Raw genomic sequence first — 13,030 nt, 5'->3', positions numbered from 1 at the left:
TATTGCACAAGCACAGCAAACATGATAGTCCAGCACGAGCTGTCTGTGCCTGTTTTTAGTTAAGGTTTTGATGACAGTGTTGGCATGGTTAGTCAGATGTTTGTGAAGGGTCTGGAGTTAGGATTTTAAATCACACTGAATCCATGTTTGCCATTTAGACTCCAATCCAACTTTTAAGTGGATAATATTACAGTTTATAGAATTACTATAATTACCATTTAATATCCCATGGCACTGCTAAAAAGTAAGGTGGTTCCAAAGCACTACATACAAAATATTACAGCATGCACAGAGTATTCTGAAAAAGTAATGCATTATCATAAACTTCATGCAGTGTCTTACGTTACTGTAGGTGCCCTACATGTACAAGGGACTCATCTGCTATATACTTCACAAATATGTTTTCATAGCTGGAGAAGCATTAAGGAATTTCTATGTGGGGTTTTATCTCTACAGAACCAGTCCAAACCAACTGTTGATTAACTTAATGAAAAGCTTCAGAGCTATTTCCTCCTTTTATGTGTAAATTCACTGATGTTGGTATTAGCTTTTCTAAGAGGTTGCTTCAGACTGTTTCAATATCAAAGCTATTTTGTCAAAACAAGATCCTACTAATGAAAGTGCAGATTACAACCCAGTAGTGTGGGGGGAAAATAGTACTTACTTTTCTTTTGTATTTTTTAGGGTGTCTGTACTGGACATCTTCTTAGGTGCACTACTTTTATTAAAGTTCAAAATGAAGGATTCTGACACATGAAGCATTGGCTCGTAACCAGGATACTCATTGCTGTAAAAAAGGAGAAACCACTTCTTGAAATTTACATGGCAGTGTTTATTTTCAGACACTGACAATTCTTCTTTGTTACTGACTCGCTGAAAGCAAGTAGGAAAAGACAACTTTCATCACAAACCAGGTAACTGCATCCTGTTTCCAGTGATGAAGTATAACAACTCAAACCACACTGCATACTGTACCAAAACATCTGACATCCTGATTTATGAGACTGGAATTAGGGTAAACCTGAAGCCCATGTGATTACAATCTTCTAAGAAATGAAATAACTGAGATCACAATTCCAGGATAAAGCAGTGTAACTGCTAAAGACAAAACCAATCTATTTCCAGGGAAGGTTACTTGGGGAGGGAATGTTGTTTTGAACATGATCGGGTGTTTCGTGTATCTTGTTTTCTCACTTTTTTTAACTTACTGTCTAGTGTTTAGGCCTATGGAATTCTCACGTGAAGTATGTTAAGACAGAGGCCAAAACACATGGAAAATGGGCTTACACACCACTAATGTGGCAGAAAGCAGTAATTCACATTGCGTTTTTATTAGTGCATACGACAGGCTGACGAGAAATACAACCCTAAATGTACTGAGCTACAACCATTTGAAAAATTACCGCAACAGTGCTAATGCAAAATTATCCCTTTGCATTAGTAGCAAAACTTCATGAGCCTCATGAACCCTCACACAGCCACCAACTACAGAAGACAGATACTCCTAAGACAAGATACAAGCAGGACAAGGAACTCTCCAAACAACATAGAGGCACAAAACAGGTGCTACTAGCACCAGTGATATGCTGCAACTTAGGCTGCAATACAACAGCCTTCCTTGACGCACAGTGCCAGCCTCCATAAAAACCCACTGGCCAATACCTGCTGTATTTCTGCATGAAAAAACAATGGTAAATTCACTTTGTAATAGCACAAGTTTTCCTGCAGTAAATGTTTTCAGATCTCTTCCTAAAGGATCAGAAACCCCCACCATTTAAATACAGAGGAGACAACACAATATTGCTTCATTATGGGCTTTATGATTCTCTTACTTAACACATCTAAATGGAAAATGAAGCGGTATCACGACCTGCAAAGTCACTGAACGATTCACGTTACTGGAATCGGCACAAGAGAAGAGCAACAGTGCCCTGAAGCAGTAAACTCAAGCACTGCTACAGCAAACTTTGTTCCAGTGCAGGGACCACCCGTCCTGGTGGCTGCTGTTCGCAATCAGGCTCAATCACTGCAGCGCGTCAATATCTGTGCCTAAACAAAAACAAATCCCTACACCCTACAAAAAAGTGAAACTGAAGGGGGAAAAACACCGGTGTCAGTGTCCGGACAACAGGGAGACCTGCGGGGAAACAAAGGGATGGAGGGAGTCTCCTCTCCCTGTTGAGACCCGTAGAAGTTCCCGCTCGCTTTCTACAGACAACGCTCAGTGATGAGGAGCCTGAACGCGAAGGAGACTCCCGCCCGGCGCCCGCCGCTCCCCCCCGCAGTGACCCCGCTGCAGCACCCAGGCAGGACGCGCCGCTCCCGGCCGCGCTTCGCTGCTGGCAGAGCTCTCGGTGGCCCCGCAGCCGCTCAGCACCAAACAAAGCCCGGCCGGTGCGCAGCCCGCCGCGGCCACCAACCCAATAGCGTCCGGGGCGGCGGAAACCCGCCGGTCTCCAGGGCTGCGACAGTTACCTCGATACGCAAAGTGCCGCCCGAGGTAGGGACGGACACACCGACAGCGGCTGGCGCGAACCCCCAACACCGCCTATGCGGCGCGGCAGCGGCCGGGCCCGCCCCGCTCCCCCGCGGCGCGGCACAATCCCCAGCGCCTCCGCCGGAAGGCGGCGCACGGCAGCGGGGTGCGAGCATCGAGCCGGCCCCACGCCGCATCGGGAGCGCGCACTCACCCTGTGCTGCGTCTCGCGAGAGGAGCCGCCTGCGCGCCCCCGAGTATGGGGCTGTGCGGGCGGAGCTGGGCGCGCTGCGGGGTCCTGCGGCTCCCCGCCGGGACCGGCCCGCTCTGGGCGCTGGCCCTAGGCCGGCTTCCCCCGCGGCTGGAGGGGAGGGCTCGGTGCGGGCTCTGGGTGCCGGCGGGAGGGCGGGTGTCGGTCCCGTTTGGGGCTCGCGGGCTGCGGAGCTCCAACCCGTTCACCCGCAAGCAGGAGGAGGAATGGCGGCGCCGGAACCGGTCGGCGCTCGCCTACATCGCCGCCGCCGCCGTGGGCATGGTGGGCATGTCCTACGCGGCCGTGCCGCTCTACCGCCTCTACTGCCAGGTACCTGGGGCACCGCGGCGGCGCTGCCGGTCCCGGCCAGTCCCCCGAGGGGCTGCGCGGGTCTCACTGCTTCCCTCTCCGCTAGGCCACGGGCATGGGCGGCACGACGGGCGCTGGGCACGGCTCGGAGCAGATCGAGAGCATGCAGCCGGTGAGGGACCGGGTCATCAGGGTCACCTTCAACGCGGACGTGCACTCCAGCATGCAGTGGAACTTCAAACCGCAGCAGAGCGAGATCTTTGTGAGTGCCCTCGCCTTCCCGCGGCCTGCACTGGACCGCTTGTACCCAGGGGTGTAAACACTTCTGGTGTCACCTCCTGTGTTCCCCTTCTTGGTGCTGCACATGCACCGGTTTGTGTTCTTGGGCCCCGGTTTGGAAAACAACACTGTGGAGCACACGAGGCTGGGATGCTCCCGGAGTGCTGCCGCTTCAGCACTGTGTGTTGGTGCGGGTTGGGAAGGTAGGGCCAGCCTCTGCTACTGGGGCAGGACTTGCTGCCCCGTGTACTGTAGTTGAAGTGTAGCTGCCCCCCTACCATCCCACCAAGCTACCAAACCCCAGTTGCTATCAGAAGTATATGTATACACTTTATGGTATATATACATCATAAAGGGTGTGTATAGGGTATATGTTTATACACATAAACACCCATAAAATGTGTGTGTATATATTTAAATATATATGGTATAGCCATATATCTCAACCTGTGGGTTTTCTTTCTTTTCTTGCCTCTTGCCATACTTCTTACTTGGTTTCCAAGTCTAGCTCAGAAAGAATAACCTCAAAAATTAAATGTACATCCTGTATAAATCTGCATATTAAAAAAGCCCTGTGTGCTGCTAAACCGCTCAGAATAATAGAAGGGTTGGTGGCAAACCAGTTAAGATGCACACATGTAACATTTTTGATGTATTTGATTTTGAATGGAGATGAATTGTATAAGCAAAATATTTGTGAAGTAACCAAACTGACCCAGCAAAAGAGAAAATGAACTAATTCTAGCTGAAGTCTAAGTAAATCTGTTTGAGGGGTGGAGTGCTGTGGTGTATTAACAAAAACTACACTACTTTATACAGGTGGTGCCAGGAGAGACAGCATTGGCCTTTTATAAAGCGAAAAATCCAACTGACAAACCCATAATCGGAATCTCTACGTACAATGTAATACCCTTTGAAGCAGGACAGTACTTCAATAAGATACAAGTAAGTGCAAACAAAACAAAGATCATATTTTCCTTTACGTGACTGAGAATTTATGACTTTTTCTCATTTTAATCCTGGATCCATTCCTTGTATGTCAGCATTTTAAGAAGATACCTCGATTTTTCTAAATGGGAGCACACCAGTGCATTTTTAGTCATACTACCTTAACAACAACCTGCAGCACACATCTGATTTGAGTGGCTCCTAAATAACAGGGTATTTAGGAGCCACGCACTGGAGACAGGTGGCAGGGATGTGAGCCAGCCTGGCCCCTTTGCACCCGGGGACACTTCATTAAAAGCTCATTTTTTCCCCCTGTAACACAGAAGGAACAGAATTGCTGTCTGTTTGCTCATATGGTTGATTCTTCCCAGGATTTCAGGGGTGTACAGTGAATGAGAGTTGATTTTGAAAGATGAAGCTCTCTTGTGTTGGCAGAGCTAAAGTTTACCATAGCTAGTGTTGCCTAATTATGGTTTTTTTCTACCCTATGCAGTGTTTTTGTTTTGAAGAACAACGATTAAATCCTCAGGAGGAAGTGGACATGCCTGTCTTTTTCTACATTGACCCAGAGTTTGTAGAGGACCCTAAAATGGCTAAAGTTGATTTGATCACCCTCTCTTACACCTTTTTTGAAGCAAAGGAAGGACAGAAGTTACCACTTCCTGGGTATCAGTAACAGGCAATCTCTACACAATTCAACTTCTGGTACCTGATTGCCAGTTTAGAAACCATTTTCCCATGCAGGAATACTTCGTGGTATGAAATTATATTATTAAACCACTATGGGCACATGCTGCTGTTATGAAAGGATATATTTTTATTAAAAAAACTAAACAAAAAAAGTACGTAGTTGGAATATTATTTCTTAGGGATGAGTATTTCTTCATCAGACAATAGAAGGGAACACGCTATTCCTGGGAGAGGGTTTTCTCAAGCCATCTTTTCCTAAGAAGATAATCTGAGTATGGTGAGGCAAAGTTTTAAACCCAATTGTAAACTGAGATCTTAATTTAAATAAGAGGAAGAAATCAGTTCATTAACCATCTAAAATTGCTGGCTCTGAAGAATAATCTCCATGTAAGTTACTTTATAAAAAGGTAAACAACAGGAAATCAGTTCATGAAGTCTCAAAGCTGAACAAAGTCAGACTGCATTGCTACATAACCCTCCTATGGCAGAGGAGGTTGTGATGATTCAGAAGGTGATGCACCCTCTCGAGTTAGTGTGGTAAGAGCAGACTGCTCTAAAACTGTTATCATCTGAATGAGGAACACTAAATGTAAGCACATCAAATCTGTGGTATGGTTTCCATTTAGAAATGCCACCCTCAAATTTTGATGCTGTGTTCAACTCAGTACACTGGGCACCTCCACACCTACATATGAAATGCTTTGAAGGGAAAGGCAGTAGCTGAACAACTACTCCACAATGCAGGCTAAATTAGTAGCCTAGGAATCTCAAAACCCAAAAGGAAATCGGCCTCATTCAAGCCCAGCAGCCTATCAGTTGTTCAGAGGTACTCATAGGGGCTCTGTGTACCATCACAACACGTAAGTCTGTATTTAGGTAACTTGGTCATTATCTGTGGGGTAGGGATAATAACCCCTTATCATATCTTTGCAAGTGAGGACAGAGTTGAAGAGCAAGTTTAAAGTGACCCCTCATTTTCAGACAGGAATGAACTTTGGCCCAGTTGATCACCTGCTGGGCCAGTTCCTTTCTACCCCTTTCAGCAGATGAGATCTAACAAAGTAAGGCTAATGTTGGTTTGTTTGGACCCTGTGAAGGCAATGGGTGTATCAGAAATAACTTGCAGTTACTTCAGTCTTGGTTATGTTTGCATACAACAATTTTAAGTGGTTTAAGTGGATGCTACCTCTAAAATGCATTACTGTACCAATTAGGCGATGTTGAAGTAGATTCTGGATGATATTCATGCACTGTATTAAAGTTTTAAAACTTTTCATTCTTTCATCTCTCTAAAGCATTTTATCCAGCAGAATGTGTGGAGCCCACACAAGGGACGTAGATCTGTATGAATGAGCTCTATAATCTATAATTCCAGTTACGCTTCAGAAAAAAAGAAAAACCAAGACAAATCTTTGAATCCAGGCTAGAAAATATAATTCTTAGCTGGGTTGTCTTTAGTCCACTGCCTTTTTGGAGGTTGAACTGATTACAACAGTTCTCTCACATTGCTGTATCCTGGCCACGCATGTCAGGAGAACAGGAACATCCCCCCTGCAAGTGCTAGCCTCCTAAAAAATGTGAGTTTTCCCCCCAAGTTTGAAGGTGCACAGAGACTAAGCACATTCCAACTATAAAACAAGCTTCCCGACCTCAGTAATCATCCAGTTCCCTGTCATCTATCTGTGACCATTTTACTTCTTTACATATGGAAAGTTCAATTTGCAATTATCCATTATGGATCGCCGCACCGAAATAGCCTATTCTGTTATGCTTCTATGTCCCAGGGTTTTACCAGTACAACTGAGCTGTAGGGGAAAAACTGATCCACTTCAAATCCCATTTCTCAGCAGTTTTCTCAGGCTGCTGTCCAGACCATTGCAAATAATACAAGAAAAATAATAATTAAAATACTTCCAATACTATCTACATTTGGTATTTTGTGGGATACGCATGTAAAAACTCAGACATGGGGTTAACTTCTCAGTAAGCATTTGCTTTTAATTTGAATGTTATGCTACAAAGTTGCAGAACCAACTGAGAACTTATCACTTAAAACAGTTAACATAGTGAACATGTAAAATACAGTATTTCACAATCCCCCCCAGCTTATCAGCTATGAACATCAATAAGTTCTCAAACTTTATATCTATTATAAATTCAGAGAACTATACCTGTTAAAGTGCACGTTACATTCAGCATTAAAATAGATAAGGCACTTTAATTATTAAGGTAATTGTTATTAACAGGGTTACACAGTTTGATTAAACAGATAACCACTGCTCATCTGCATTGTAGATGACTATTTTTTCCTTCACCAGAACCACCTCTGCAGGGCAGGAACACTGAAAGAAATTATTGATCGCCCTCCCATATTTACTGAGTAAATAAGAGTAACAACAACAATGGAACAAGAAGGGTTTTTCTGTTCTGCTAATCATGGATGACAGCACCTTAAGTCCCAGCTCAGGTTCTTATGAAGACAAAAATCCAACTATATTGTGGCCTTGGAGGAAGAAAACAAATCTGTATTCAGAATATGAATGTCTGAGAGTAACACTGCATGTCTTCAGACATCTATCACGAGAATCCTACATACTGAAGCCCCCTTTAAACTTTTAATGAGATTAACACAGACAGCAATGAGGCCAAAACAGAAACTGGGTTCACAGATTCTGTAAACATAACATCCTTTTTGTTTGTGACAGATGTCAAGTGTTACCTGATACACAGGTGAATTTGGAAATCACATTTGAAAGGCCCCCAAAATGCTTGAAAAATAAATCATGCAAGTCACCTTGAAGAATACACAGTTGAACATTGAGGACAAGTTATCAAGGTGTAGAACTAAGTAACTCTTCAACTTCCACACAGCTCAATAAACAAGTATTGGAATACTATGTCAAAACACAAAACCTGTTCTGTTATTTGCTTCTATGTTACACGAAGCACTGCACAGGGACAGCATCAGAGAATAACCTGCATTCAGCAAAAGACTTCACCTTCAGCATTCTGTACTCTTTTTAGCTTCTGCCTTCAGCACAACATCAATTTCTTCATAAATAACTCTGAAAGAAGAGGAAAAGGGTGACTTGAACATCACATTTGTTTCCTCTTGACAAAGTGCACCAACAAAACCATGAACTGCCAAGAGTGTGTAGTGTTTGCCTAATGGAGCAGCACCAGCTGCAGGATGCCCAGGTTTCCATGGAAACAAGGAGCAAATCCTGTGGTGTGTCTGTGATGATACGTTTTTTTGATGAGATACCTCTGGACATGGTCACTTTCGATGAAATAAATTTGGGAACAGGAGGGCAAAATGCACATGGCAAACATACCGTGAGGTATGCAATTAAAAAAAGAAATCTTTGATGAGATTTTTCTACCTCAGAATTCAGTGGTTCCTTGGAAATAAGTTTTGTGTAGATGGCTCAAATGTTTTGCAATTTACTAGTACAAAAGGAGAGTTCTGCCATCTGCTCAGTTTTGTATTAGTTTTCTGTCTGTTTGGCTCTCTGGTGAGTCCCAGCATCCGTTCCCTTTTGTAGCTTATATTTAAATTAAGGCTTTTCTTGATATGCAGTAGAACATCATTCTTACAAATCACAATTGCTGTGAACAGGAATTACTTTGGTTACCATGCTCCAGATCTACCTGAAGTGTCAATCAGTTTCCTCCACCAGGAACCTTACCCTGTTTTATTCACCTTTTCATATCACCAGATAGGATTTTAGGAGACCATGTCTGACTCAGCATCATCCCCCATTTTTACAGATGCTGTTTAATGAACACATAGGAGCTTATTCCTTAATTGGTCATGCCAGAAATATTAGAAGAAAACATACAAAACACAGCCACTCTCATTCACATTAGCAATCCAGTTGGCCACCTAACTCAGCCTAAATAGTGTGATCTGTTTTCTCACTTGGAAGAAAAAGCCTTCTTGCCTTTGGCACCTAAGACAACTGTATATTATCTATTGTAAAAGTTACTTACTCAGTAGGAGCCAAAGGATCAAATTCCATTATCTCGTAGTAATTAGGTGATTGTGCCTTGTTCTTGGATGCAGCTGAAGAATAAAGACAGGCAGATAAATCCAGATTTAAATGTAAATGAAAAGCATGCTTACTGCATGTTACTTTTGTGTATCTTCCTGAAAGCATCAGATTATCTCTTATGAATCTAGCTGCTTATACACAGATGTGTATAAGAGAAGCCATGAATAACATGAGATTTCATCAATGCTTGTTGTCGCACCTAGTCCTTAGCAGCCATTATCTAGAGCCCTTAAGTTCTAACAAGAAAAACATATCTCCATGGAAGTTAGGTGGTCTGCAGTATGTATTACCTGCTGCTGACAGTCCATTTGATGGTGTAGTTTGTCCTGGATTCAGAGGCACTGGGCTTAAGACAGTCGCCAACTAAAGACATCAAGCAAAAGACCACATTAAGAGACTCTTCTGTGAAAACTGGTTTGACTTAACTTCTATACCTGCTGACTTATCACTGGACTCTGACTATAGCAGGTAAGTTCTAAGGCCAACAGCAATCAATCTAATTCATCTCCATTCTCCACACAAATGTCAAAATATCTTTTAGTGTTATCTACAGCGCATTTGTATAATGTACTTCTGTGTAATTTGTGACACTGCACAAAGACTGCAGTATTCACAATACAGGTATCTGCTTTTACTTGTGGTTTAAAATAGGGAACATGCATGTGTGCTTGGGGACTGCTTCTCGTCTTTTGTATTTCATGCTGTCTACCACAGGACAGCATTCAAATTCCTAAGATTACTTCAAAGCCCTTTCATATCATTCTTTTTCTAAATTCATATTCATTTTGGGTTTTGTTTTTTTTTTAATGTCATATTTGAGAGAGGAAATACACCAGAGTAACATAATGGAAGCAGGAGGAGATCTCAGCTCGATTCACACAGCAACAGATTAAACTCAGATAACACAGGAACTGCTTTCTGCAAACTCCCCTGCAATTATGCTGGACCCAAGAAAATATACTTCCATATTAGCATGTGTGGTATCAAGAGTGGAAAGTTGGCCTGGCCACCAAATACATAGTCTTCACTGATAGAGAAGGGCTGCAGAAGAGATTTTTGTATCCCATTTGGACAGCAGTCAGGGCAAATCCTAACAGTTTTCATTATGACAGTTGCCAGCAGAGAATGATCATCCTAAACACGAGCACTACTCACGTTGCTATATGTGTGTCCAGCTGGGTCACTTAGACTATTTTTTTCTGCTTCAGTTGTAAATCTAGGAGAGAGTAATACAACACATTGGAATTCACTGAGAAACTATCAAAACTGTATATTCTGATTGCTACGTTGTTTTTTAGCTGGTCTGTCTTTACCTTATGTCACAACTGAGAGCAGAATGGGCAGGTGGGCTAATGTCCCATTCACATTGACGTTAAGGAACTACAAGGACATCTCTCTTAGCTTGAACTATTCTTACTGACCTGTACAATTCATCTGTTTATCCCTTTCACCGCAGCATTAGCAACACTCAAGCACAAAGTCATAGATATCTCAAGAATGTTTTCACTGTTGAGATAAGTTCATGTCTATGACTAAACAGTGCTGCAGGTGTATTTTTAAGCATGTTAAGCAATGTCTGGCACACAGGTAGTTTTCACTTGTTTTAATGAACTAATGTGTAAAAGTACTATATCTGTGTTCTCAGGGCTTTCTATAAACTCATTAGATGAATTGCAGAGCACTAATACCTCTGAAGATCTGTTGTCTGTTACCATTTCTTGGTAAGAGATTACTCACGGAAATTGCTGAGCTAAATCTAGCTGTGGATAAATTGATGGATGATGCTTGGTTTTGTCTTCAGGGTGTGCAGATATGCCATCTGAAATTCAAAGTGTTAATTAACGATACTTAAACATTATTAAGCAAATGTTAGTTACTTGTACTATGAACATTGAAAGGGCAAAGTTTTGTTTGGAAGGCATATAAAGAGTCTGAAACAAATTGCTGTTTGTAACATGAAAGGCAAAATTTTAATAACTAAGAGGAGGTTTCGCATGCAATATATTTATCTCCTTAAAATGTCAGAACAACATCAGTAGTGCTGTACATTGGAGATATCACTTAAAGCTTTTTTCACTATCTCTAAAAGATTAAAATAGAATTATAGGCATTTATTCCTGGAGGGACATTCACCCCTTTAACTTCAGTATATGGACTCCCCTAGAGTGAATAAAGGAGGAGCTTCTGCAAACAGTCACTCAGGGTACCAAATTTAGGGTCTTTACTCACTCCTCTAGCTGTGAAAGAAGTCTAAAGTTAGAGGAGATGAGTACCTTTCTCAAAGTGAACTGTTTCTAACACGAAGTGCCTCCTGAAAAAACTTAGGACATCAAGGACATCTGTATTTCTTTTGTCCAAGCCTACAGAACAAGCAATGACCAGACTGTTTTACAGGCTTCACTGTAAACAGAAAACAGAGCATGTTCTACTGTGCAAATTTATGTAATGGGGGAAAGATTACTGCTTCCACTGTAAATAAATTAGAGGCAACATTATGCTACCTTACATGTTTTCCCCATGTACAAACATCAGTTCTCCTTTTAAGGAGGAGCCTTAAAGTCAAGGAGTATCTTTGTTTTCTTTCTTACAAGGAACTTCTTCATTGCTCCACTGTTGGTGAAGCTTTAGGAAACCAGACTGCAAGGGAAATGTGCATCACTTACTACGGCCTGAAGGAGACGCTGCAGAGTCAATTAGCACCACTGCAGACACAGCAGATGGCAAATCCAAGGAGAGGTCAAGTAGATCACTTGAGGGAGCAGATGGTTGTTTCCTGTACAGCTTAACATTTGAAAAGGAATAAAGTTTTTGTTTGGGGTTTTTTTTCATTTGTTTTGATATTTTTTTTCTTAGAGGAACTTGTATAGTTTAAACAAATTGTGGGGGTTTTTTCCACAGAACATAAACTTTCAAAATCATAATATTATGATTTTAAGTATGAGAGAATACCAGGATTTTGTGTGTGTGTGTGAAAGATAGCTTAGCAAAACAAAAAATGCTTTCCAGAAAAGATCAGTTTCAGCAAGGTTGCTATTTCAAAAGATTAAGGAAAACAATTCGGAAGTAGGAAACAGAATGGACTCAATTCTAAAAAGTAATCATGAGCTTGTTTAGACACAGGTTTCATATCGATCTTCTGATTGATCCCATACAGTTATTTTCACACATTTTATTTGTGTTACTGAGGTGTGGTACATACTTAGGAGATTCATTTGGATAGGGAAAGTTCAAAATCACAACATTTCCTATGACACAGAAAAGGGTTCCCTTTGTTTCCCATTTGAGTGCGTTAGAATTAAAAATGTAGCCAAGCAAAGACTTCAATAAACCCACATGTTTGACTCAGACAGGATTGGTCACAACAGATTAAAAATAAAGATGATGCATTTTAAACTTGGGGACTCCTGAATAATATGAAAATGTACAGACTGCACCATTTGGACTATTAACTAATCCAACAGAGCTTCCATCAAGCAAAACCATCCACCTACATAATCAGAATGTAGTTATAGTGGCTTTTCAAGGAAAACACAAGATCATCTTCTACCTTTTTTTAATTGTCAGCTGTATTTCAGCATTCAGCATGCAGTCATTTTCATACTGAGTCCTAAACCACTACACATTATGGCTTAGCAGAAACTGAAACATGTGCAATACTACTCTGGGCAATATAATTAACAACCATAATTAGCAATCAATAAAGGACAGTCATTAAAGATTTGCTACAAGCCATCATTCACAATTCAGAAAAAGCTTTGACTCGGGAAAAAACCCATCAGTAATAGTGAGTACTGACAGTGTAATAGTATTTCAGTCTATAAAATGCCTAACCGAGAACAAATGAAAAGAAACATGATATTCCCTCATTTTGTAGATGGCAGATTGTAGTGCTGAGCTGTAGAGGTACTAAACCAGCATTTGAATAGATCTCTCTCTCATTTTTCCTAAACAAGCTTCCATCTTAGATTTGACATTATTTGCTACTTCAGTTAAAAGAATATGCATGAAATTCTACAAGTT

General features: G+C 41.7%; 3 protein-coding genes across 7 annotated transcripts in view; 1 reads left to right on the top strand and 2 right to left on the bottom strand.

The window, feature by feature from the left end:
• The window catches only part of STXBP4 (syntaxin binding protein 4), a 70,436-nt gene extending 67,754 nt beyond the window's left edge, over positions 1-2,682 (bottom strand). For all 3 annotated transcript variants that reach the window (XM_030506111.1, XM_030506113.1, XM_030506114.1), the window contains exons 1-2: positions 2,476-2,682; positions 665-787 (exon numbers count right to left, since the gene is read on the bottom strand). In XM_030506111.1, coding sequence (XP_030361971.1) covers positions 665-762 — 98 coding nt within the window. In that variant the 5' untranslated portion in view covers positions 763-787; positions 2,476-2,682. The remainder of the gene's footprint in view (positions 1-664; positions 788-2,475) is intronic.
• On the top strand, positions 2,644-5,107 carry LOC115616629 (cytochrome c oxidase assembly protein COX11, mitochondrial). The gene is made up of 4 exons (XM_030506124.1): positions 2,644-3,059; positions 3,145-3,300; positions 4,137-4,262; positions 4,759-5,107. The coding sequence occupies exons 1-4, from the start codon at positions 2,736-2,738 to the stop codon at positions 4,939-4,941; spliced, it is 789 nt and encodes a 262-aa protein (XP_030361984.1). The 5' UTR covers positions 2,644-2,735; the 3' UTR covers positions 4,942-5,107.
• A 1,820-nt stretch (positions 5,108-6,927) lies between these two features.
• TOM1L1 (target of myb1 like 1 membrane trafficking protein) overlaps positions 6,928-13,030 on the bottom strand; it is a 53,200-nt gene continuing 47,097 nt past the window's right edge. For all 3 annotated transcript variants that reach the window (XM_030506119.1, XM_030506118.1, XM_030506120.1), the window contains 6 exons: positions 11,674-11,791; positions 10,748-10,829; positions 10,166-10,226; positions 9,301-9,373; positions 8,949-9,021; positions 6,928-8,020 (listed from right to left, as the gene is read on the bottom strand). In XM_030506119.1, coding sequence (XP_030361979.1) covers positions 7,957-8,020; positions 8,949-9,021; positions 9,301-9,373; positions 10,166-10,226; positions 10,748-10,829; positions 11,674-11,791 — 471 coding nt within the window. In that variant the 3' untranslated portion in view covers positions 6,928-7,956. The remainder of the gene's footprint in view (positions 8,021-8,948; positions 9,022-9,300; positions 9,374-10,165; positions 10,227-10,747; positions 10,830-11,673; positions 11,792-13,030) is intronic.

Source organism: Strigops habroptila, chromosome 14 (genome assembly GCF_004027225.2).
Source record: "Strigops habroptila isolate Jane chromosome 14, bStrHab1.2.pri, whole genome shotgun sequence".
Taxonomy (NCBI): domain Eukaryota; kingdom Metazoa; phylum Chordata; class Aves; order Psittaciformes; family Psittacidae; genus Strigops; species Strigops habroptila.
Note: the sequence above shows the minus strand (reverse complement) of the source record. Positions and strands in the feature narration are given on the sequence as shown.